This window comes from Caretta caretta, chromosome 1 (assembly GCF_965140235.1).
Source record: "Caretta caretta isolate rCarCar2 chromosome 1, rCarCar1.hap1, whole genome shotgun sequence".
NCBI classification, from domain to species: Eukaryota; Metazoa; Chordata; order Testudines; family Cheloniidae; genus Caretta; species Caretta caretta.
Window position 1 is genome coordinate 178,097,695 of NC_134206.1, and position 25,631 is coordinate 178,123,325.

The window sequence follows — 25,631 nt, forward strand, 5'->3', positions numbered from 1 at the left end:
GGATAGAAGGTTACAGATTGTTGTAATAAACAATAAATTCACATAATTGTTATTGGGGACATTTAGTGCACTACATAACAATTTAAATAAAAATAATTTAGTGCATCATAATAACTGTATGGGTGACACCAGACAATCACTACGCTCTTGAATGAACTCAAATGGGGAAATGATAAAAGCAAAAACACCACATCATCTGTGGGTGAACACTTTTCACAAAGCGCGCACTCTAAATTCAACCTCTCAGTCCTCATCCTCAAAGGAAAGCTGCATAACACTTTCAAAAGACAAGCCTGGGAACTTAAATGCATATTTTTCAAAGACACTACTGATGAAGTGAGCTGTAGCTCACGAAAGCTCATGCTCAAATAAATTGGTTAGTCTCTAAGGTGCCACAAGTACTCCTTTTCTTTTTGCGAATACAGACTAACATGGCTGTTCCTCTGAAACCATCTTAATACACTGGATTTATGGTTTATTATAACAATCTGTAACCCACTAACCCCTTCTTTTGTCCTGTAACTGCAGGGGTGTTAATGGGCCACATCACCTTGTATGGACCCTTAAATATGTGCTAACCACCTCACCTAAAGTATCAGTTCAATCTTGCATTTAGCTCTGACACTCTGAGTACCTTTCCAGACCTGAAAAACAGTTCTGTGTAGCTCTAAAGCTTGTCTCTCTCACCAACAGAAGTTGGTCCACTAAAACATATTACCTCACTTGCCTTGTCTAATATCCTGGGACCCACAGGGCTACAACAGCACTGCCTGCTCTAGTTCAAACAGAAGTTATGACTGGACCTGGTGGAGAAATTACAGGATGAGATTCTGTGGTCTGTATTATGTGTGAGGTCAGACTATATAGTCATAAGGGTCCCTTCTGGCCTTAAAAGTCTATCAATCAACCATAACATTTTCTCATCACAGCTCAGAAGTTTCTTTTTTTATTACTTTAATATTTTGTAATTCCCAAGGGGCCCTGGTTTTGCTGGGGTCTTACATGGTTGCTGTCCGGTGCTGAAAAGTTGGTGCTTTTTCTCGCTTCTTTACGAAAGGCAGTTTCAGTGATGTTACTTTCAGCCTTGATTCCACGAATACATCTATTATGCAAGATTTCTTAAGTGAGATCATTAAATAAAATTAACCCCTCCCTTCAGTTTTATCACTTTCCGAAGCCCATATAAACTGATACTCTCCCCCTCCCCACAAAGTGGCTGACATTAAGACTGCACTAACTGCATTGTTTAATGAACTATTGACTTAAGATGTACTCTGTGAGTGTAAGTACCATTGAATTTCAGACGGATCTGTCAGCTACCCCACCTGGCAGCACGTTGCACTAATAAACTTCCCCATATAAACTTCAAGCTGAAATAAATTACCGCTAATTTCCTCCTATCATTTCACAATATTTCCCGGCTAATCAGCTCCTGAATGTGCAGAATCGGCGCAGCCAGTTGTGCACGCGCTCGGATCTCGCTAATTGACAGACTCCCAGCGCAAACCATCCTGGGGCGTTCGGGCACCTTCCAAAGTTCTCCGGCACAGCTGGTCAGGGGGGCTGCCTGATTGCTCCTGCTCCGACTAGGTCCTTGCAGAGCCGGCCGCCTTGGCGGGCAGGAGAAAGCAGCGCTGCTGTGGGAGAGGGAAGGAGGCTACTCTGCACGAAGGCGGCTCTCCCAAGCTGCCCCCTTCTGAAGGCCGGGCATTTCCTTAATAATCCCCCCCCCCCGCCCCACACACACACACACACACACACACACACAAAACCCGGCGGGAGAGTCTCCCATTCGCTCACTGAAAGGCAAAGCGATCTCCTGCCTCCCAAGAGGCGGGAGGGACTTTTCAAAGCCTGGGAGGCTTCCCCTCAGACAGCCAGGCTTGGCGGGGCTGCGCACCCCCTGCTCTGCCCGGCCCCCTCCCCCGCCCCCAGGTGAGCAGTGGCAGGAGCCCCGCAAGCGGGCGGCGGGGTCTGGCTGGAGCGGGGCGGGCTCCTGCTCGGGAAGGCAGCGCCCCGCAGACCGCGCCGCCCCTCTCCTCCTCTCGGGTGGCAGCAGCAGGAGCGGCGGCGGCGGCGCCCGCTTCTCACCCCCCGCCGCCCTCTCTCTTGGAGGGGCCGGGGCACGCGGACAAGCCGAGGTGAGGCCCGGGGGGGGGGCGATGGACGGAGCCCAGCCCCGCGTGGGGGGGGGGGCAGGCTGGGGGAGCCCGCCAGCCGGCGGACGTGCGCTGCGGGCGGGTGGCAGGTGTGGTGGGGCTGCGGGGAGGCTGCGGGGAGGGCGATGGAGCTGAAGCAACTTGAAGGCAGCGCCCGGAAAGGTGAGAGGCGATCGGCGATGCCTTTGCTACTCCTGCCCCCCGCGGCCCCGAGAGCCGAGTTAAGGGTCGCTCAGCGCAGCACTCCGGCACGGGTGGGCAGGAGAGACCGGGGGGGGGGGATGTTCTGCCCTGGGCAGGGCTTGTTGGTTTGCAGGGGGGACATTTTTTTTTCTTTTTCCAAAACAATTTTTCTGTTTCGGGCAACTGATTGCTCAGCCTTGTAGGTTGCCCATTGCTCAAGACTCCCCCGCTGCCTCCTTGAAGGGAGGAGAGAGCATTAGTTGAGCCAGTCTCTGAGATGTGGCAATCTCGTTTGGATGCTGTAGGGTGCTCTCAAAGAATGTCAGGGTTGGAAGGGACCTCAGGAAGTCATCTAGTCCGACCCCCTGCTCAAAGCATGACCTATCCCCCAATTTTTGCCCCAGATCCCTAAATAACCCCCTCAAGGATTGAACTTACAACCCTGGGTTTAGCAGACCAATGCTCAAACCACTGAACTATCCCTCTCACTCCCTTTTACCCTTAGTGCATTGCTCCAAACTGTTACCTTCCCTCCAGTAACTTGCAAAACTTCCTCCTTTTAAAGATAAGCCATTGGGGTGATAGCAAGGCATCGGGGGCTGCTTTGCGGGGGAGGGGAAAGGAAATTTTAATGTCCAGGATTTTTCTTGAATAGTCAGGCTGTTGTCTGTCCAGAGCCTTTAGACCTGATTGCGGAATGCAATGAGGGAACTGGTGGAGAAGTTGCTGGAGGGAAATGATTACAAAAATCGTACACACATTTCTGTCCTCTTTGGTGTACAATTGCATTTTGTTTCCATTTCAGACGAGTCTGTAGTCCCCTTAAATTTCCAAACCAAAACTAATGAAAGAATTCATAAAGAGACAGTGTTTAAAAAGTATACAGGGATTTTATTAATTTATCTTAGATTAGGTACAGTTTCGTGGTTTTTAAAAAAGTGTCAAACAGTGGCATTTCAAGTTATGGATTACAATATACAAAACAGATTATCACATAATAGGTATTAGAGTGTAGCATGCAAGCTGGAATAGCAGATCTAGTTTATTAAGCCATGGCTTAATTAATTAATTAATTAAGCATAAAATGTTCAATTAAGTGGTAAAAACACAATTGTAATTAGTGTTGAGAAAAGTAATATACTAGTAAAGAATTTTGATAGTACCACTGTAAATGCACATTTACATATATATATATATTCAGGTCTTGCTATTGACCTGCTATTAACACAGCAGCAGGCCCTTCATTTTAAATGTACATGATTTTGGCCAAAATTTTTCCTATTGATCAACTAACTCTTTCAAAGGACAAAAAGAGAAACAGCTTTCATATATATAAATGTATAGCTGAAGAATGCAAGGGCAAGAAAGGACATTTATACTCAAGATTCCACACAAGTATGTAGTTTATTATTACTACTTATTGGATACTTTAAAAAAAGGCAGGACTGCAGCATTAGCCTCTTTGTTTTAAAATATTGGGTCAGATCCTCACTGATTCTAAAGCAGATGAGCAGCACTGACAATACTCACTTGGTGAGAATCTGCCCATTATTTTAAAAGTTAAAGAATTTTCTTTATTAAAGGAAATGGGATTTTTTTCCTGGGTGAAGAATGTGATACTGGGCAATTACTCCAGATTTGAATTTACAGCACATGTGATTGATTAATTAAAAAGTTGTTGGTGATTGTTTCGTCCTTCATTCCTTTATTACTATTATTAGATAATTATAACACATCATTGGGGAATAGGATGTTACATAATTCTCTTTATACACTATTACAGAAACAGTGATGACAAATGTACAGGTGGTTGTATTACTAGGGTAGTTGCTGCACAAAGTAAGCTTGGGAAATAAGAACTTTTATGTAAACGCAAATGGAATTTGTTGACTAAAAATTATACATATACACAAATCTTTAACATTTATACTATATATTTGGCTGCAGATATCTCTTATCTGGTAAGACTATTAGCTCATATGCAATTTAGTTTTGGCACTGTTAAGTGGAAAACAAGACAATGATCTTGTCAGATAAGAAATCTACAGCCATATGTATAAATGCTTCTTTTCACTCTCGAGGAAACATTTGTCCCTATGCAGAGGACTGGCACATGGCCAATGTATCACTTAAGACCTCAAAATAAGGTTTAAGTGGGACTTCAATGGTGCACAGGCTTTGTGCTGCTTCGTTGCATAGGTGCGAATTTCAGTATTACTGTGCAGAATTGGCATGTTACTCCAATATTGTTTAAGTAACTCTTTGGGAGAAAATTTGCTCTATCATCAGCATAAACGTAGAGTATCTCTATTTAAGTCACTAGAGCTACTCCAGATTAACACTGTACAGAATTTGGCCCCTTAGTGCTAAAATATGTATTGAATACATCAAATTCATTGGGAAAACTCAGTCTATAGCAAGTTATATGAATGAATGTTGAGGGGAAAAAAGAATTCAATTGGTTGAAAGTGTGGATTTGTTTTATCATATTGAGCCAAATTCATCAAAATGTGACATAACAATCAGGCAAGGTTAGATTTAATTGGTGACCTTTCGGAGGTTCAAATCTTAGATGTGGTATTGCTCCTTCCTCTTGTCCTTCATTGACCTCTTTGTGATGCTGAAACAAATACAGCTTTTCAAAGGTGAGAGGTCCTCATATTCTTCCATGACTGGCAATTACAATTTTCCTAACATAACTGAAAAATTGGAAGGCTAGGTTTTTGTTTAGAGAGTACTTTGAACTGGTGTTTTTCTTTCTCAGTGAACTGAGCAGTGGAAAAAGGCTTTGTCTGATGTGAGTTCCCTTAGAAGATTTAGATTGTTCTGTGAAGTAGCTGATCTGAATGATCTTAGGGAATTGACATGAGACTAAACCTTTATCCATGGTTCAGCTCCCTGAAAAAGCTGAAGAAAACTCTCAGCTCTAGGGCTTTCCCTTAAGACTTTGAAGGTTGAATGCCTGTTACAGTGGGAGCTGAAAATGACAAGGAGAGTGTAAGGGTCCCTTGTGAAATACTATTGTGGGAGGCCGGAGATTGTGTCTACACCTGGGAAACAGGATCCTACATATTTAATGATGTGTTTTTCTGAGTGTGATCACAGTTTGTAGTTAGTCTCTTTGATCTTCTGCTTTTTGGTTTTATTTTATCTTTTAAAAGAAAGAAACAAAACCCAACCCAATAAAACCCAAACAAACAGCCATAGAAACCTTTGCTTTCCCCATCCTCTTCTAAAAATGTGGCCAGGGCCTAGATTAGGCAATATGAAGTTATGGACCAATGATAGGTTGAAGATTTCATATCTCACAGCTCATCATAGTCAGAAATGGGAACTTTATACCTCCAAAATGTCAAGAATCATCTCTGAATTAGATATTTTTAGCCCTGGTAGATCATAAGAGATCTCTCCTTTACATCATGATATTGTTATGCAGAAAAACATTATTTAAAGCAATTTTTAGAAGTTTCTCAAATTTATTAGCTATCGTGTTTCTTACCCCCAGCAGGCCCAGACAGCTGAATTCTGGGGAGTCAGTCCATATTGACCGAGGGGTATAAAGGTAGTCAATAAAATATTGAAACACACTAAACTATTTCCATAACACTTTTCACTTTTCTGTTAAATATTCAGAAAACATAGTGAAGTTGTCTAAAGTTTTTATTGGCATGTGTTCGGGATGACCTACCTAACTTACCTATGCTTTTCTGACTCAGAGGCTATTCCAAGGTCATGCCAATACAAAATTATGTTCGCTTATATCCAGTTCTGAAATTTCCAAATGTTGCATTATCACTCTTATCTGGAAACAATAACACTGCAGGATTTTAAAGATACAATTTACATAGAGCATATGTCATGGTTATGTTTTGTAGCAAATATGTTTCAAAATTAGATTGTCATTCAAAGAGCATTAATTACCCTTCTCAAGCAAATGTAGCAATAAAAAAATTCTTATTTGTTGTCCTATTTTTTTAAAACAATACTTTTTTCTGTGTTGTAAATTGGAGGACTGTGTCATCTGAAGAATTCCTTTTCTGTTATCAAAACCATTATTTAGTGTGAAATGCCGTTTTGATTGATTTACTGCAAATTAATTTTTGCTGCCCTATATGTTTCTCCCTCATTTTTCTTTAAATTATGTTGTAAAATAAAGTGATGTGTTTTAGTGGTTGTTGTGAAGAGAGCATTGTCCTTCTTACTCCCTCATCTGTCAGAAAGAAACCATTAAGAAAAGTGTAAATTAACGTTGTCTGATCACACTAGTGAGACTGATCTTTAAATCCATAATTTTTTTCAGGAAAATAGCTAATTAGTTCCTGCAATTGGTCAAATTTCAGAAGGAAGTAAAAATCTATATATCTGCAGATAGATTATGTTGTTGGTTCTTTATTTTTTAAATGGCACTGTTGTATATGCTATATATTTCATTTTCTGGATTTGTGTGTACGAATGATAGTCTACTTTTTCCTCAAAAAAGATGTTTGCATGTTTAAAAAATATCATGCAGTTTGTACAATAGTACCTATATAGAATACTATAGGTCTGATTCTCAGTTATACTAAGGCCCTTTATATAGCTCTGGCAACATAAAGAGGACTCAGAGTGGGTGGAAACAGCTCCTTGACAATGCAGAGAGACTCCCCAGCCAGTATAGTACTGGTGAAAGAGCTCTGGACCAACCCTGCTTTCAAACTCCAGTGATTCAAAGATCCCAAGGCTGGAAGGGACCCATTATGAAGATCTACTCTGACTTCTTGTATAACACAGGCCATAGAATTTCCCCAAAATAGTTCCTAGAGCATATCCAATCTTGGTTTTGAAATTGCCAATAATGGAGAATCCAGCACACCCGTTGGCAAGCTGGTCCAATGGTTGATTACCTTAATGGTTTAAAAAATATGCCTTTTTTCAGAATGAATTTGTCTATCTTCAGCTTCCAGCTATTGGATGGTGTTATACCTTTCTTTGCTATATTGAAGAGCCCATTATCGGATGTCTGTTCCCCATATTGGTCCTTTTAAGCTGTGATGAAGTCACTTCTTAACCTTCTCTTTGTTAAGTTCAATAGCTTGAGCTCCTTGAGTCTATCACTATAAGATGTTTTCTAGTCCTTTAATTATTCTGGTTACTCTTCTCTCTACCATTTCCAATTTTTCAGCATCCTTTTGGAACTGTCAGCACCAGACAGAATTGGACACAGTATTTCAAAGTAATTCAGTAGTTACAAAAGTTGTACCACTTGTAAATACAGAGGTGAAATTACTTTTCTATTCTTACTCGAGATTCCCCTGTTTATGCATCCCAGGATCTCATCAGTTCTTTTGACGACAGTGTCGCATTGGGAGCTCATGTTCAGTTGATTATCTACCATGGCCTCCAAATCTTTTTCAGAGACACTGCTTCCAAGGATAGAATCTCCGATCTTGCAAGTATGGCCTACATTCTTTGTTCCTTGATATATACATTTTACATTTAGTCATATTAAAATGCGTCTTGTCTGCTTGCACCCAGTTTACCAAGCAATCAAGATCAGTGGTTAGACTACTCTGGTGGGCCGCATGTGGCCCATGGGCTGCAGGTTGCCCATCACTGATCTAGGTTGCTCTGAATCAGTGACTTGTGCTCTTCAATATTTACCACTCTAATTTTTGTGTTATCTGTAGACTTTATCAGTGATGATTTTGTTTTCTTCCAGGTTATTAATAAAGGTGTTAAGTAATGTACCAAGAAGGGATCCCTGCAGAGATAGTCTAGTTTTTTAATTAAAATGTCGTGTGGTATCAAGTCAAACACCTTACTGAAGTATAAATATATTATGTCAATGCTATTACCTTTATCAACCAACCTTGTAATAGCATCAAAATATCATATTAGTTTGACAGGATCTATTTTCCATAAACCCGTGTTGATTTGCATTAATTACATTACCCTCCTTTAGCTCTTAATTAATCAAGTCCTGTATTAGCCACTTCATTATCTTGTCCAGATTGATGTCAGGCTGACAGGGATATAATTACCCAGGTCATCCCATTTACTCTTTTTAAAAATTGTCACATTTGCTTTCTAAGGTTGCTCTAACTTGTGCTCTTCTTCTTTGTGGACTCAAGAAGTGGAGAACAGCTACACTATAGGGAACTCTATCCTTGGAAGCAATAACTCTGAAAAATATGTGGGGGGGGGGGTCATGGTGAATAATCAGCAGACCATAAGCTCCAGTGCAACCATGTTGCTAAAAGAGCTAATGCTCTTTTGGATCCTTGGATGCATAAACAGGGGAATCTCAAGAAGGAGTATAGAAGTTATAGTAGCTTATAGAAAAGGAGTACTTGTGGCACCTTAGAGACTAACCAATTTATTTGAGCATGAGCTTTCGTGAGCTACAGCTCACTTCATACATCTGATGAAGTGAGCTGTAGCTCACGAAAGCTCATGCTCAAATAAATTGGTTAGTCTCTAAGGTGCCACAAGTACTCCTTTTCTTTTTGCGAATACAGACTAACACGGCTGTTCCTCTGAAACCTGTCATAGTAGCTTATATTTGCAACAAGTACATTTTTTTGCAATCATTGAAATATTGTTCAGATTTGGAGCCCACAATTCAAGTAGAATGTTGATAAATTAGAGACAGGAGCTATAAGAATGATTAACGGATTAGAAATCACGCCTTGTAGTGAGGGACTCAAGGAGCTCAATCTATTGAGTCTAACAAAGAGAAGGTTAAGGGGTGACTTAATTACAGTCTATAAGTACCTACACAGGGAACACATAATTATTAATGTGCTCTTCAGTGTAATAGAGAAAGGTATAACAATCAAATGGCTGGATGTTGAAGCTAGAAAATTTCAGACTGGAAATAAGGCACAATTTTTTAAAAGAATAATTGGCCATTGACTCAATTTATTAAGATAAGTGGTGAATTCTCCATCACTGACCATTTTAAAATCAAGATTGGATGTTTTTCTAAAAGATCTGCTCTAGGAATTATTTTGTGGAAGTTCTATGACCTGTGTTATACAGGAAGTCAGACTAGATGATCCCAATGGTCCCTTCTGGTCTTGGAAGCTATGAACCCTGAGGTTTCTCTGATTTACACCAGAGGCCGGACAGGCCCTGAATGTGCCAGAATATGATGTGGCAACTGAGAATCAGGCCTGCATGTTTTACTGAAGTTAATAAAATTAACTTTTTTTGTACCAGAGATGGGCTGAGAACAAGACACCTTACCTCCACAGGTACCATCAAAATACTTTAGCATAGTTCGGGAGTGCCTCATAGCATGTACTTTTTTTTTTTTAAAGTATGCGTCTGTTATCTGTGACATCACAGCCAGTATGCAATCAGTTGTAGGACTGGGGAATTTATCAATAATAAAACACAGAAAAAAGAGTAGGGGAAAGAGACATAATGTTAAAGCAAAGCATAAAAACCATAATGTTGACCAAATGTCTTATTTTTGTTGATCCCCCCTTCATTTGTGTTTCTATTAGAAGGTAATGTAAGAAAACTTTTCAATATTTTTGTTTTGTATGGTTTTTTGGTTTTTGTGTGTGTGTTTGGGTACATTTTAATTGAAATTCCTCATCCTATTCTGTAATTGTGTGTTTACTCATCTCTTGATTTTTTTTCCTGTGTGTGTGGGTGTGTGTGTTGTTTTCTCCTACCCTATTCTTATTTTCCACGTTACAGCTCCTCTAGGATGAGGAATGTGATATATAAAGCAAGTTGTTAGGTGGCTAAGTTTAGAGTGTGTCTTGTTAGTGCCAAGTTTTGATGGATTCCTGTTTTCATGGTACAGAGGTATATAACAACTTCCAGCTCTTCACAGCATACAACTCTTCACAGCAGAGCATACATCTCTTATTCAATCTACAAGTTTGACTAGAGAATTCCTTGCTATATCTGGTCACAATGACATCCAGTGGAAGAATGGTCACAAACACATTCTCTGCATTGTGTAATACACATGAGGCACTGCAAGGGACATCTTAGCAAATGGACAGAAGCTGTCCCTTCAAGCAGTCAGGAGTGTGATTGGTGGGACAGAGGAGGTGAAAAGAACCTCTCCAAATAGTAGTTGGGAATGAAGGGTGAGCATAAGAGATAGTTGTGCTATAAATATTACATACTGTGCTAACATCTAGAATAATCATATCTTTGTGTTGAAATAATGGCATTGTCACAGCACGTGGGGTCAGGTGTTCTCAGTTATTCCGAACAAAGTTGCAGAGAGACACTACATCTGACAAATGTGTGGATTATTTTGTGATTAAGACATTTCTTCATAAATCACTGGATACCATGTTAAAGTGGACACCTAATTGATTTTGTAGGTATTTCTACATCTCATGAGGCTAATATTAAAATATTTTGAAGCAGATGTATTTGTGCATCATTCCTTCCTTATATCATTTTCACACTGCTTTAGACAAACTGCATGTTCTGAAAAATATCTGGTGCCAAATTCTGTACTGATGTAGGTAATGTTCAAAAGTATTTTCAAGACTTCATGTCTAACCTTCAAATATTTTATCAGGTGTTTGCAGAGTGATAGTTTTAAACATATGAATGTAATTCAACACAACTTTTTCTGTGTGATGGCCTCCTATTTCAGATATGTTAGCATGGCACTCCTATTAATCATCATAAAGATAATTCATGAAAAACCCAAAGTAAGTATCCAAGTTCTCTGATAATTGTGATTGATTTACAGCATATGGAACCATTATTATCACTCACCAACTTCAAGAATTTCAGTGCTCACATTTTCTCCCTTGTAGGCACCATTTACTTGTTCAGAGTGACCAACAGTTCATGAAAAATGTATTATTCCTCTACTCACTCTTCATTCTTCATATTGTATTGACAGCAGTCAGTTGTCTGAGATTTCTTAATGCATCATAACTTTCTCTTGCTGTATGAGATACCAGATTAAAACAAAACAAATGGTTTTACACACCAGGAGCTGATTATATTGATTTTGAACTATTAATGCAAAAGTAGATTGTGTGAATGATTGCACTTAGGAAACCCAAGCTTACTGGTCACACTTTAATTTACTCCTTGCTTTTGTTTTTTCTCCTGTCAGTAACATGCTTAGGCCAAAAAAATCAGAGGAGTGCAAAACTTGTAGAATTAAAGCTGCAAGCAGATAAAACACCAGTTGTTTTAGGTCTTGCTACAAAACTGAAGCACTGGGCAGATCCAGCAAGGTTTGCAAATACTTTGAATGAACTTGGAACAAGTTTTCAGTGATAGGAAGAAAGCTTATAGTTTGCTGTAAGAAACTTTTAATTCAAAACTTAGCCATTGTGAGATTTATTTTAAATGTGAAATTCAAAACTAAATGCATGTTTCTAAAGAGAAAAGTTTTGCAAGAAAATGGTTGCAAAAATCTGAGTTTTTCACAGCTGGTTATTACAAATCTAACCAATACATGGTGTTGTAGTTTGTGGTATGTTAGTCACATATGAGTGTTGTGGGGGTTTTTTTGTTTTTGTTTTTTGTTTTTTTAAAAGGAAAGATGGAGTTCTATACATTTGCTGTTGACAATCAACCATGTTTTATTTTCATTCTCTCCCCCAAAATGGACATATCTAACTTTCTGTAGCCAACTCTTGCTATTTTATCATGAGTCTTGAGATACTTGGTATTTTTCTTAAACCCCCAGAACTTGGATTCATGGGATACATGAGAATCTCAGCTGTCAAAAGTCAGTTTCTGGCCATCATGGTTGTTGGAGAAAAGCTTGAAAGCATGAATGTTCAAAATGTTCAAAGCTGGATGCCCAATTTTAGGTTCCCAAATATATATTTGGGATATCTATAGTATAGGTGGGTTTCTTTATTTCATGTTAATTTTTATTTTAACTAAGTGTTGTAGGTGCCTAGTGTGTCTGAAATGTGTCCTTTTTGGTTTTAAATCTCTGAAGAAATAAAAATATTTAGACACCTATTTTGAAATAAGTTGGCCTTTGTGCAGATATCACTAGTACAGTAACTATCATATAGCTGTAGGTTTTTTTTGTTTCATATATCAATCTATTATTTCATTTACATCTGTAAACAATCTGATGTTAAAGAGCAATTGTAATCACAAAAATAAGGAAGTCTGGCAACTTTGCGTTTTTATGTCACATTTAAATTGGAGAGTATAGAAGAATCAGTGACTACTTGAATTCTGCAAGGTTCTTGGAGCAGATTTTAGCCCCTAGTAAATTACTGCATTAATCATTGAACATATTGTTGAATAATCATTAATTACTAAGCGATGTTCTTAATCACAGTTAAATGTGTTTTTGAAAGTTTGTAATTACTATATATAATTTTATGGCTGACCTATTTAACTCTGAGAGAACCAGTACAAACTACAGAGGACTAGACTGTAGTTTCACCATAAGCTTTTCCCTAAGCATCATGATTCAGAGAGTTCCCTCTAGGAAAGTAATCTATGCATGCTGAATACCAAGTGCAACTGCACTGGATGCCATCCTGCTGATCCACTCCATACTCACCTATGTGAACACTGGAATAGTGGTTCCATGAAGGCTACTGTCCCTCTTGTGCTGTGATCCACTATGGTATTCCTAGTGCAGGGTAGTAAGGAGACACCAGATGCTCTCTTACCAGTATGTGTACACAACTATGGTTACAACTGTGCCCAAAGTGACTGATGTGGCTTTCTAAAGGGCACAAGTTACGTACAAGGACCCATTCAGTTAAGTTCCATATGCTAACTGGGAAATTTAAAATGACGACATATGGAATTTCACTACAGAAAATTTCATTTATTTGTGTTAAGGATCTACCTTGAGTCCATAACAACCACCATCACTACCAAAATGAAAGCAATTGGATGCTCTGGCTTGGAATCCTGCTGTAATGGCAATAAAAGCACAATGCAGTGAAAAAGGGATGGTCAAGCCAAACTTGCCTTGCTTTTGTGGGTTTAAATCAGAAGAACCTTAGCATTACTGTTGGTACGTATGGTAAATAAGGTCTTGACCTTGCAATGAGCTCTTCATGGGTAAATACCTGCTCCCCCAGAGAGCTCACTGGAGGATCAGGACCTCAAATTGCAATATCTTTCATCTGGTCATGCACTAAAAGGAGGGAAGCAAAAATACAAATAAAAAAATCAGTGAGATAAATCTCTTGCGAGGCAAAGTCAAAATCAACACCAAAGTAATATTTTTAATTCAGATAATTATTTTTTAAAGACTTGGGGACGGAATCTTCCTTCATTTTAGAATTTGTATTGTGTGCTTGCAAATGTCTAACATTGACATGAATGTCTAACATTGACATTCCCTCAGGCATCAATGTTTTCTGATTATAACCTTCAAAATGTTTTGAAGATCTGATTTTGATTTTTTTTTTAAACAGTACATTATTTTTGGATGACTTGGGTAATGCTGCACAGCCCTGATATGTGACAGAAAATCCTGTTTGTGAATACCGTTTAGAGGAGGATCCACTTGGATGGCAAATTGTGGTGGCTGCCACTTCCTGATAGCTACTGACCAGTAGAACAGATTGCTGGGAGTTTTAAAGGACAAAGGGTAGAAGGCAAAATCTGTTCTGAACCAGTTTAGTGTGTTAAATTTAACAGTGTGTTGAATATTGACCTTTTTCTTTCTATGGTAGAATTACCCTGCTTCTATTGTGGTTCAATAATATGCCTTTCCTGTACTATGCATTGATGCAAATTTCAAATAAGAAGGGCTTAAAAGAGGCTACTCAGGAGGGAGATGGCTTTATGTTTTCTGAACCAGGATACAAGTAACTCCCACAGTGCAGAAGACAGAATCTGTCACCAAACACAGATGGGGATTTTGCTTGCGTGATTTGCAGTTTCTAGTCATGAGAATTAATAGCACTACCTGGTGCAGCAATCTGCACCAGAGGATGTGACCTCAGATTTTAATAGGGATAGCAGTCCAGGAACCGTGTTTGGGGTCCTACAGGAAGGTCTAGAGATGTTGTTCAGGTTCTTGGAGTGACCAGGTAGCTATTTATCCACAAAGATTATCTGTTTATATTTAGTTATATCTTGCCTACTATAAATATCATTTGAATTTTCTTTTTTTCAACTACCTGTTAATCAGGATTCACAGGCAAATGTAAGCCAGACACAAGCTATGACTTTATTAACTTAGCCCTCCTCCCTGTTTTTATCCACTTTCCGTCTCTCACATACCAGGTACATACATCCTTGCTTTAACAAACCTCTCGGGATCCAAGCCTTTTGTTGGTTAGAGCCAGGGGTTTGTTATAGCAAAAGGACAATAAAAAACAACAATAAACTTCTGGAGTAAGTTAATTAAGTTGCCTTGGATAAAGGCTTTTAATTAATTATTAATAATAAAAATAAAGCTAGGAGTTGGTCATGGTAGTCACCGATTCTATGATTTTTTTTTTTTTAATTTTTTTTGTGTGATCTCTGTAACTTCAGCCTCAGATGGCAGCGTTGTCAGCCCCCTCTGGGCCATCAGCCCCTCACACTGGTGGGGCTGTGGCTTTGGCTTGATCCTGGGTGGCAGGAGGTGGGGTGGGGGCCCACTCCTCAGTTTCTGCCTGAGGGCTCAACCTGTGATGCTGGATAAAAATTGTGCATATGTGTGATTTTTTTTTTACAGTACTGTACTGTAGTTAGGATCCATGGACTGGGTTCATTATAGCAAAAAGTTGATAATAATGAAGGGCATTATAGTGAGGGTGTATTGTATTTAATTGGGTCTAGTATGGGGTTACAGAGCTCCCACTATATAATCAATAATGCATTGTAGATCTTCAGCCTAATCCTTAGAACTTGGCTCACTTCTGAATCCTCTTGCCCTACCCCACCATGAAGGGGATAAAGGATACCAAGGGGGACTTTGCTCTGTGAAGACTTCAGCTCTCCTCTTTTGCTTACAGGCCAAAGTTCTCCCTGCCATGTCTGGGAGCTGACCCTTTTAGCCTTTATCTTTACTGGACACAGGTCGTAAGTTACCATGAACTAAACATTCCTACATTACCTCCTAAAATTGGAATTCCAGGTCTCACTCCTTTTAATCTAAGATGGCTTCCACAATGCTCCAAGGAAAGCAAAAATCCCTTCTGACCCTGCTAATATGGCCCAATAGGGAAAAAATCCTTCTTGATACTGAGAACAGGTGATTGGTCAGACCCACAGGATCCTGGAAATGCAGCTCTGTTTACCACGAACTAGATCAGAGTTTCTCAATGACCAGTCCGTGGATGGGCACCACTCCCTGAGATCTCCCTGACACAGTTTAGGAAGTCAGCAAGCTGGTCCCTGGTATCAAAAGGCTGAGAAACACTGAACTAGATGACCTCTCCAGGTCTCTTCCAGTTCTACCTCAAATACAGGGAAGGAGGGCAAGACAGCAATCTCAGCATGGCCCCAGCTTCCTTGGAAGGCTTTAAACTAAAAGATGGGTAAAAATGAATCAATTCCCCTAATCCCTCCCTGGCTTGCCAATGGGAGGAATAGGAGCCCCTCCTGCAGGCCCACTCCCACATGCAGTTTGAAGCAGAAGGAGGGGCTTGATTCTAGCATGTTTGTGCATGTGTTCTCCTCCCCCTCCTCCAGGTGTTGGCTACCCCATGCTGGCCTGTCCAAACTTCCCTCTGCACCCCAGTGAGACAGGGAAGGGTATTATCCTTGTTTGTGAATATTAGTGGTGCATTAGATTGTAATGTAGGACTTGTGGCCTGGATCCACAAAAGGACTTAGATTTTGTAGTGCCTAATTTGTAGGTGCCTAGAAAATCACTGGAATCCATAAAGCCTGACTGAGGTGCCTATGCTCCCTATATAATAAATGTTGAGAGATTCCTTAGAATGGGATCTACCAAAAGCAAGTATGCTAGGTGGGGAGCTGCCTAAGCTAGACAGTGGGAGATGCCTATGAGATGACTATATCTGAGCTCTGCCCCCTCTCATAGTTTGGCATCGAGGTCTGAGCTGGAGGCGGGTGCCTATCTTTGTTTGTGATCCACAGCTGGGAACCCATCCACTATAGTCAAATGGCTTATATGCCTATGCCGTTCCTTATAAGAATGGCTTAATCAGCTGTATAACACGACACAAAACAGCTGGGGGTGGGTGGGTAAAAGTGTCCCCACTCTTATAACCTTTTAGCCCAGGGAGGAGGGAATTCACCCATGATGTTGCAGATCCCAGTTTAATTCTATCCTCTGCCTGATAGGGAGAATGGATTTGAATAGGGTTCCTCCACCACTCAGGTAAGTAAGTGCCCTAAACCCTGGATTGTAGAGTCACTCACCCTTTTACTGCCCAATTAATATTTAACTATTGAATACAAAGCGGAATGGCTTCAACAAGAGTGTTGGAAAGAGCTTCCTATTAGAAAGAAAAGGAGTACTTGTGGCATCTTAGAGACTAACAAATTTATTTGAGCATAAGCTTTTGTGAGCTACAGCTCACTTCAACGGATGCATTCAGTGGAAAATGCATCCGATGAAGTGAGCTGTAGCTCACAAAAGCTTATGCTCAAATAAATTTGTTAGTCTCTAAGATGCCTCAAGTACGCCTTTTCTTTTTGCGGATACAGACTAACACGGCTGCTACTCTGCTTCCTATTAGAGTATCACATAGTCCAATGGTTAGGGAACTTATCAGAGAAGTAGGAGAACCCCTATGGGTAGAGGGGGGAATTGAACCAGGGTCTTTTGTATCTTGGGTGAATATGTGAAACACCAGGCTAAAGACAAGGGAGGCCAGCTCTTGACTATTTTGTGTGGTTAGATATGCTCAGAGCATGCCTACAGGATCAGGCCCAATAAGCAAAATAGGCAGGGGAATGCTTGTCTCCATCTGGTTTGAGGATTGTGCTGGGGCTGAGGCATGAGATGTGCACTGCTGCCTGATATGCCTATTTCCCGAGGCAGAAACAGAGATGCCTGGGAAACTTTTACAGCAGAAATGTAGGTGACCAATGGGTTTAGGCAACTAGAGGGTTCAGTGGCATCCTTGTAGGAATTTAGGTGTCTAAGCCCCTTTGGGCCCATTTCTTTTGTGCTTTCATGAGAAGGCAATTATGGTATGAAATCACTCTTATCTCTCCCTATTCAATATAATTAGATTTAAATGATAAAGATAGAGAAAAATAGAATGGAAATTCAAAAGAATCTACAATAAATGTTACAACAAAGTATAAAAGACACATAAATATGCAGCATACTCACATATCTAGTTTATTGGCCACGTGCCTAGGGTAAATTTGTAAACTGATGGCTCAGAACAAATGAAAGCAAAATGTATTGTAAAACAAAAACATATTAGCAGCAGAAAGGGTATATAAATGTTGGTTACGATTGCCCACCAATCAAAGTAACTCCAGACTGCAGGGGCCAAATTCAATCTCACATAGGTAGTTCAGCTCCCATAAATTTTAATGAGTTGTGTCAATTACACCAGGTTTCAGGTTATCAATCTGAAGAAAAGAAGGATCAAAAGGTTTTGTCTAACATAGATACTTCAGTAGAGCTCCTGCCTGAGGTGAATCCCAAATTTGTTGCAATCTTTGATTGGTTGCACCTGTGACTTAAATTATCTACAGCTGAACAAACTGTGTCTGACTAGCAGGAAGTGACTGAAAGATTCAGGTTTTCTTACATATATATGTACAGTTGTTCTCGATCAGCCAACCTACAGAAAAGGAAATGGTATTTTCTTCTTAGGTATGATATGGCTAATTTTGTAAATTAGAAAAAAAGTGAAACAAACAAAATTAGGCATTTTTCATTTCATGGGAAAACATATTAGCCTTTCTTCCCAGCTGAAGTTGTACTAATGCCATACTCACAATCATATTTGATTGCTCACTTATCCAGTTTACCTTTTACTTTGGGAATTTTTTAAAGAAAGTTTCCTTTCTGCTTCAGGGAAGACAAAATTCTATAGAGGTTCAGGAAAACACTGGCAGTTAATTATCTCTTATACCTGTATTGCAGTTCTTCTTCCCCCTTCCTCCCCAATATGTAAAAGAGAACTTCTGCCGAGCTCAGAGAAACCTTAAAAAATAAAATGGAATGCTCCCAAAGTGTTAAAGAGAGTCTTAATATTTAGTGATTCCTTAATCAAAAAAGGATTACAAGAAACCCAGTTCTCTGCAATACTGTCTCTTGAGAGCTCATCTTCATCAGCTAACTAAAATGGAAGAATAGAATATTTCTTAAACAGACTGACCTGTTGTACTCACTAAAAAGTCACTATTTTTGTTAAATTAACATAGTTGCTCTGGACTGCTGGCTGTGCTAAATTTCTGTAATTGTTAATCAGACAGAAGTAATGTATCAGGAATAATCAACCAGTAGACAGGTAATACATAAAGTAATAGCACAGTAAATAGGCTTCATTGTCTACTCTATCAGTGCAATTGTATGTAATTATAAAAATGTTTGACTAAAGTAAAAAGCTTTCTGCATGTATTGTGAAAAGCATGATTTAGGATTAAAAAGAAGTAAACTTTTTTGGGTTTGGAGTCAGATTCTTCATTGATAGATTATGCTCATAAATACAATTTCAGTAACTTGATGGTGGTAACACATTTTTTTTAAGCTCAGAAAAATGGTACCCTTCTATATAAGGGTCAGTATTCAGTCATATCTGCTGACTTTAGACATATCTACTTCTGTTAGTTGCCATGTCTTCTTTTTCCTACGCTGCCAAATCCATTACACTGTACTTGAAGAGTTCATTGTTGGAATGTGTGACCATATGTAATAGTCTTTTATGATCCTTGATACTTGACATTTGATTACTCATATTATTATCTTTACATAGCTATAAATATACTAGTGATCCAAAAACTACCCAGCCCTCTTACATAATTCAGGCGCAGTAGATAAATCTATTTCCTTTAAAAAGAGATCGAGGCCGAAGGAAGCCCTATTTTGAATTTAACCCTGGGCTTTAGTTTGCTGCCTTTGCCTTGCAAGAATCTTTTGAAGGAAGTGTGGCAAACTTGAGAAACTCCTCCCCATCTCCCCAGCCCATCTAAGTTTCCCTTCTGATCTGTCTCTCAATTCCATGAACTTTGTTTTTGGTTTTATAATTTGATATGTCAATAAGCAGAGTGCTCTTTGAATTCTGACGATACAGTTCAAACACATTATGAATGAGTAGAATAGAAAATGATGTAACCAGAAAGTGGTGCACATTATTTATTTAAATTCATGTTGGTGACTCTATGTTAAAAAAAATGTGTCATACATGGATATGAATGAAGAAGTAGTAGGCATTTGGAACTAGAATGAAGCCCAGTATTTATGATAGCACAGCAAATCAGTAAGCCATGTTACCATTACTAGGCATTGGGTCCAGAGTGCAGCATGGAGGAATAGTCTATATGAAAGGACAGTATGCCAAGTCTCACCCCAGGACTTTCACGGTACTGTAGCAGTGTTCTCATAGGACATTATTGTGAGGCAAGCTTGTGTGCTGTAGATTCGCATCCTGGCTTGCCATGCAGTAAATTGCTATGTAGACCTTTGCATGCTGCTCTAGTTATCCCACAGATCCCTGATGCTTTTATACCTGCCCCTAGCCTAAACTGCATCTTCACTGGTTGAACACAGCAGGAAGAAAGTGCAGTTCAGGTCACACGTCAAAATATGTATCAGGCTTTGACTTGTTTGATTCCTTTTTCTATTGTGTATTACAGAGATGTGGACCTGTGAGCTTCCCTCTTATTTTTTTTCTCCTACAAACTAATACTTCACACACTTCCAATCTGCTTACACCACCTCATTGATGTCCACATGTGAAACATATGTTTTAAAAAATATTTATCATATTTAATAAAATGTAGACATTGATTCCTATGCAGTTTCTAGAAGTAATTTTAATGATTTCAGGTTTTTGATATTTATAGTAAAACTGGCATGGATGCAGATAACATGAAAATTCAGCATTTATGAAATGCAAGCTTTCTGTAGATAAAGGAAAATTGAAAATTATCTTCACTTCTATTCATTAAAATCCCAAAGCAGGTAAATAACTAATTAAACACCATCTGTTTGCTTACACTGCACTAATAAAAATGAATCTACCCTTCTATCTCTAAAACCAATTCTTTGCCAATTTTTTTAACAGAACACTACTTCTGTGAATTTGTAGTAATAAAAAGTACCTTGGGTATTTACAGAGCTTTGTGCCTTTGGACAATGATTTCAGTAGTCTGTTCTTCCCACAAATTCCTTTTTCCCTCAATACTTGCAGCATTTCCATGTTTTTTGTTATCCCTCAGCAATGCAGCCAATGCATTAAGGTGTAGGAAGGAGCTGCCAGGTGATAGCCAGAGAAAGTGCTATTTTGCTTACAGACCAGCAGTGCTACTTGAGGATATGTGACAATTTCTCAGGGAATTCAGGACTTGTTGTCCCTTTCTCTAGGGTAACTTGCTGGAGCTAAAGTATGTGTCAGTGCCTGGACACTACAGGCTCTTAGCCCTCCAAACAATCTCCTCAAAAGTTCTGCCAGCCTTTATTTTGCCTGCCAGGTTAACTTTGTGTGCACCTTAAAAGCATTCCCCTATAGCAGTGGTGGGCAACCTGCGGCCCATGTGGGACACATCAGGGTAATCTGATTGCGGGCTGCAAGACATTTTTCTGGCATTGACTGTCCACAGGCATGGTCCCCCACAGCTCCCATTGGCTGCGGTTCGCCGTTTCTGGGCAATGGGACATGCTGGCTGCCGCTTCCCACAGTTCCCATTAGCCAGGAACGGTGAACCACGGCCACTGGGAGCTGCGGGGGACCATGCCTGCGGACGGTCAACATCAGCGAAATGTCTCGCGGCCCGTAATCAGTTTACCCTGATGGGCCGCAGGTTGCCCACCACTGCCCTACAGTACCCAGCCTCTGTCACTGGACACTCACAAAAATCACCAAGGACCCTGTCTCCAAAGAGCCAGTAGTCACACCAGCCTGCTAGACCAGCTGAGGATTCACACTTTAATATATTGCACTTATGTGAACTTATAGTAAAACCATGAATAAGTTTATTAAAAAAGAACAGAGATTTAGGTGATACTAAGCAAAGATAATAGAAGCAGAAAATGATTACAAATAAATAGTCCAGAAAACCTTTGAAAAGTATTCTTGCTGTTTGTTCCTCAGAGTGCTGGCTCCATGTCCCCTTTTCTCATTCTCTTGTTAATTTGCTTTTCCTTCCTCCTTGCTTGTTAACTTCATATGCAAATGTAATTTCCTTTTTCTTTAGCCTACTTTGCTGTGTTTACATTCAAGACCAGGGGTCAGCAACCTGTGGCACGCGTGCCAAAGGGGGCTTGCGAGCCAATTTTTACTGGCACGCTGCTGCCAGCCAGGGTCCTAGCCACCGGCCCCGCTCAGCTCGCTGCCTGCCTGGGTGAACAGAACCCCAGGCTGGCAGCAGGCTGAGCAGGGCTGGCACCCAGGACCCTGGCTGGCAAGAGCCGGCGGATGGAACCCCAGACCGTTAGCGGGCGGTCTAGGGTTTTGTCCGCCGGCCCCGCTCAGCCTGCTGATGGTCTGGAGTTCCAGCTGCTGGCCCCTTGCCAGCTGGGGTCTCGGCCGCCGGCCCTGCTCAGCCCACTGACGGCCTGAGTGAATGGAACCCCAGGCCGGCAGCGGCTGCGCTGGGCTGGCGGCCGGGTCCCCAGCTGGCAAGAGCTGGTGGAACCCCAAACTGGCAGCGGGTGAGCTGCTGCCAGTCTGGGGTTCTGTCCACCACCCAGCACAGCCCGCTGCCGGTCTGGGGTTCTGGCTGCCGGCCCCTTGCCAGCCGGGGTCCCGGCCTTCGGCCCTGCTCAGCCTGCTGCTGGCCTGGGATACCGATCGCAGGCCCCGCTCAGCTCGCTGCTGGTCTGGGGTTCCAGCCGCCTGGCCTCCTGCCAGTTGGGGTCCAGGCCTCTGGCCCTGCTCAGACCTCCTGCCGGCTTTGGGTACCAGCAGCCAGCCCAGGGCTCTGCTCCTGGCCTGGGCCCAGCGCTCTGCAGCCCTTATAAAAAATTACACTACAATTAGCTTAAAAACTTAAACTTAAAACTTTGTATATTACAGTAATCATTAAAAATGTATAATGTTAATAAATACATAGGTTTGATGAAACAAAATAGTTGTACTTATGTGCCTGTGCTTAATTTGTGTTTTCGGTGATTTACCTTCTAAAAAAATCTCGCATGTCTTGCACCCCCAGAAAGGGCATCTCGCACCCCCAGGGAGTGCGTGCACCCCAGGTTAAGAACCACTGCACTAAACTGATAAGATCTGCCTTTTAATTTAATTTTAAATGAAGCTTCTTAAACATTTTAAAAACCTTGTTTATTTTACATGCAATAGTTTAGTTATAATATAGACTCATAGAGAGAGACCTTCTAAAAACGTTAAAATGTATTACCGGCACGCGAAACCTTAAATTAGAGTGAATAAATGAAAACGTGGCACACCAATTCTGAAAGGTTGCCGACCCCTGACCTAGGCAGACAGGCAAATCGATATTCCTTTTTCTGGGACAAAACCATGCTGGTTTGAGCATATTTTTGGTACACAGACCTACAACTTCTTAATTGTTTCCTGTACATACATCACATGATTATGATGACCAATATGATAGAAATGTTCATCTGATAGTTTATATGACATTCTTTATAGAAAAATCCCATGACAGCAATGTGTTAGATATAGTGAGTTTGTTAGGAATGATAGAAGTTGCTGTTACATGACAGTGAAACCTTTGCCAATGGGCATTGAGCAGCTCTTAGGATCACACAGGGTAATGTGGCAAGATGACAAAACTTATGAGTTAATAAAAACTAATCAAAACAGGGTTGTCTCTCCATCCTGGGATATCTGATCACCATAACTAACTTCAGAGCCTCAAATGTTAACCCTGAAAGAGCTACATGTGTTTCATGAAGAAGCACATCTGATTCTGGGCCAAGTGGTTGGATCACTGATACATATGATTAAATGGTAACTCTGTATATGTTTCAGAAGATCACAGTCTATATTGGTTGGTAGCACTGTGGGCTTACTGGCTACCCAATCCTCGCTGTAGATGTCAGCTGAAATCTTGGTTCATGTCTGTAATGGGGTACAACCTGGAACTGTGGGACTGCTGTGTCCCCTTAACTCTCCAGCCTGGCCTGTTCCTCACAATGCTTTGCTAGTGACAAGCAGCAAACCCCTCCAGGTGCTATCACTTAGTCAACATTCAGGGACACATCCAGCTAAATTGCATGAATGCTCTTGAACCATACACAGGGAAATACCAGAAAATACCCCCACTTTGCACCCCAGAAATGGACTGCCTTACACTGCTCAAGACATTCTCCTGAGCAATACTAGCTCATTAATTAGCGTGCCACTTCATCAAAGGATAGTGAACATGCACCAGCCTTTGTAATCTGAGCAGATTCCCCATCTCACTGGTAAGGATAAAACATTAAAATAAGTTTATTAACTACAGAAACATAGATTTTAGGTGATTATAAGTGGTAGGTCAGAGGGTCAGAGATAGTTATCTAAGAAAATAAAAAGTAAATACATTCTAAACCCTAAACTTTCAGACTAAGCAAGATTTTAATCAAACAGCTTTTCTCACTGCATTGCACATTGCAGACAGTTCTTAATAAACAGGCTGAATTTTCTTTTCAGCCTGGGTCCAATCTCCTCAGTTCGAAGTCTTTGTGTTCCTAGCATTCTTGTTGCCTTCAGAGTAGGTGGGGGAGGAGGGACCTGTTCTCATGGTGCCACTGTTCCTTATTTTAGATTCCTTTGGACATGAACTGAGAAGGTACTGGCCCAGGCATGACCTGGCAAGCCTTGCTGAGTCACAGAGTTGAGCAATCCTCATTGTGCAGTGCCTGTGCAACTGCCTCTTTTTGAATTGTAAATATTTTGTTTATAATTCCCTTACTGGTCAATCATCAATTAAGACCTGCCTGGGTGTGGGTCACCACCTTTGTTGCCACTGGGGAGCCTGCAGTAAACATCTCCCAGTCTCACATCATTGTTCAGTAACAACCATATAGCAAAATCTCATTTATTTTGAGAGTAAAAATCATAATCATACTGTATTGTACAGTAATATCTAAGACTATGAATCCTCAATACAGTCAGCTATCACACAGTCCTTTATGAATTACAGATACTACAATTAATGCACATTGTATGTGTAGAGGTTTTTTTTTAAGTTTGTGGAACTATGTCAAATCCATTTTGAAAAAAAATAAAAATAAAAACCCAAATCCACATCCAGGCACCTCAGAATAGCTTTATTGAAGGGCTACTTGTTGTTCAGATATTTATACTGCCCTAATAGTCTCTGGAACTGTGACTACTCTGTCTTTATAGAACAGAATTACCATTGCATTTTAAAAATATTTCTGTTGGTTTTTAGATACAGAAATTAGTTTGGAGATGTAGTGGTGGGGAAAAATAATTAATTTCTAATATATATATCAGTGAGTTACAGAAAGAATGAATTGGTCTCAGATTTGTTTTCCTGAGTAGCTCTTGCACATGTATAAAATGAAAATGAGGTTCAGAGATTAAGTTTAAGCTAAAATTCACAATTTGGAAAGACTTATGTAAACGTTGTTGTTTGTGTGTGTTTTGCAATTAGGGGAGAACACAAGGCTACAGTCATGGGAGAGGGGAAATGTGAGGAAATTGCTGCCAAATTTAGGCAAGTGCCCTATGCACTCTGTAGCATGTTAGAGCTAAGTCTTACCACAAAACTTTGTGTGACAGTGTTACACTCAGTAATGTGACAAAAAGGGTATTGTACAACATGGAATTATTTTGTAATAATAATATTCAGTTATTTTGTAACAATTCTAAAAATTAATTGTAAGTGAAAATCCAGCTAATGTCTGTTTATGATTATGGTAACAAGAATGTTATGCTTGTGAGCTGTAGCAGCTCTGAAGAGGGAAGTCTGGCAGGGGAAGATGGGTCAGGGGCTTTTCTCAAGCACTATCTTGGGAGAGGGCAGAAAGGCTCAGTGAGGTAGAGGTTGCCATTCCAGGCTCTCAAACTCTGTGTGAGCCAAAGTAAAATATTTATTTATTTGTCTAGCCACTTGGTTCCATTTTGTACAAGGTCATAAGTATAGTTTTATGAAAGTCCTGAAGAGAGAGACTTTTTTGTTACAGATGAATATTTATGAAAGCTGGTTGATATATTAATCCTAGCTAGACTTATTCCTGAAAAGGTTGATTGCCCTCCCTTCCCCCATTCCCCCTGTATTTCCAAAGACCTGTAATTATAC

At 40.3% G+C, this 25,631-nt stretch overlaps 1 protein-coding gene across 21 annotated transcripts in view; it reads left to right on the forward strand.

Annotated features, from left to right (window-relative positions):
• The first annotated feature begins 1,951 nt into the window (after positions 1-1,951).
• ROBO2 (roundabout guidance receptor 2) overlaps positions 1,952-25,631 on the forward strand; it is a 1,531,972-nt gene continuing 1,508,292 nt past the window's right edge. For 20 of the 21 annotated variants that reach the window (XM_048868637.2, XM_048868676.2, XM_048868749.2 and 17 more), the window contains exon 1: positions 12,097-12,175. In XM_048868637.2, coding sequence (XP_048724594.2) covers positions 12,103-12,175 — 73 coding nt within the window. In that variant the 5' untranslated portion in view covers positions 12,097-12,102. Of the gene's footprint in view, positions 2,142-12,096; positions 12,176-25,631 lie in introns of those variants that run through there. The other variant, XM_048868811.2, reaches the window with a different exon arrangement.